Source organism: Mesitornis unicolor, unplaced genomic scaffold, assembly GCF_000695765.1.
Source record: "Mesitornis unicolor isolate BGI_N332 unplaced genomic scaffold, ASM69576v1 scaffold18554, whole genome shotgun sequence".
Taxonomy (NCBI): Eukaryota; Metazoa; Chordata; class Aves; order Mesitornithiformes; family Mesitornithidae; genus Mesitornis; species Mesitornis unicolor.
The window spans coordinates 1-1,131 of record NW_010179604.1 but is presented as its reverse complement, the minus strand read 5'-3'; the positions used below and the strand labels follow the sequence as shown (position 1 = coordinate 1,131).

The window sequence follows — 1,131 nt, the reverse complement described above, 5'->3', positions numbered from 1 at the left end:
GGGATTGACACCAGAACTGACACCGGGATTGATACCGGGATTGATATCGGGATTGACACCAGGATTGATATTGGGATTTATATTGGGATTGACACCAAGATTGACACCAGGATTGACACCGGGATTGATATTGGGATTGATATTGGGATTGACAGCAGGATTGACACTGGGATTGACACCACAATTGACACGGGGATTGATATCAAGATTGACACCAGGATTGACACAGGGATTGATATCAGGATTGATATTGGGATTGACACCAGGATTGACACTGGGATTGACACCGGGATTTACACTGGGATTGACACCAGGATTGATATTGGGATTGACACCGGGATTGACACCGGGATCAACATCAGGGTTGACACTGGAATTGATGCCAGGATCGATGTCGGGAGCCACCATGGAACGTGAATGGCCACCGATTTTGGGGTTCAGGAATATGGTGACCCCCTCCTTTTTCCCTGGATTGGTGCCAGCAGCCGTGCACTGGGAGGCACTTGAGGAAACACCGGTTTATGGGGGTCCCCAGTGGGTGAGGGGACACTTCTGGCCCTGGGCAGACCCCAAAACCTCCTGGTCTTGGCCCCTGGCAGCCTCCCCTCGGCCACAGAGCTGGGGAGGGGGAATGAAGGGCCCCTGGGAGGGCTGTGGGGGACCGAGGAGGGTCTGGGAGAAGCCTGGGGGGACACAGGGTCACCACACAGCCCCTCACTGCCCCCTGCTCCTGTCCCTGCGCCTTGGGGGCACCTGGGGGGCAGGAGAGGGCTCAGGCCTATGTGGTGCTGGCCCCACAGAGGGGTCCTCACCCCACAGAGGGGTCCAAAACCGTCGGGGAGCCGGGGGTGGGGGTTCAACCTCAGAAGCCCCCACCCCATGGGGGAGTCGCCCCCGCGCAAGGGACGCCGGGATAGAGCGCCCCTCGCTGGAGGCCCTGCAGAAGAAGCCCCGCCCCATGACGCCAGAGCGGCCGCTGATTGGTCGTCCCGCTCGGAGGCGGGCAGAGAGCGGCGGTGGACGGGGCTGGAGGGAGAGATAAGCGCTTATTGGTCGAAAGGACAAGGAGGGCGGGGCAAATTCGGCGCCTGCGCAGAGCGGGCGAGGCCCCGTGGCAGTTGCCTGTGACCG

The 1,131-nt window shown here is 60.1% G+C and overlaps 1 protein-coding gene across 1 annotated transcript; it reads right to left on the bottom strand.

The window, feature by feature from the left end:
- Window positions 1–35: 35 nt before the first annotated feature.
- LOC104539348 (circumsporozoite protein-like) lies at window positions 36–408 on the bottom strand (the record flags this gene model as incomplete). Its single annotated transcript, XM_010182848.1, has 1 exon — window positions 36–408. A coding segment is annotated over exon 1 (373 nt), but the record flags the coding sequence as incomplete, so codon positions are not given.
- Between the last annotated feature and the right edge of the window lie 723 nt (window positions 409–1,131).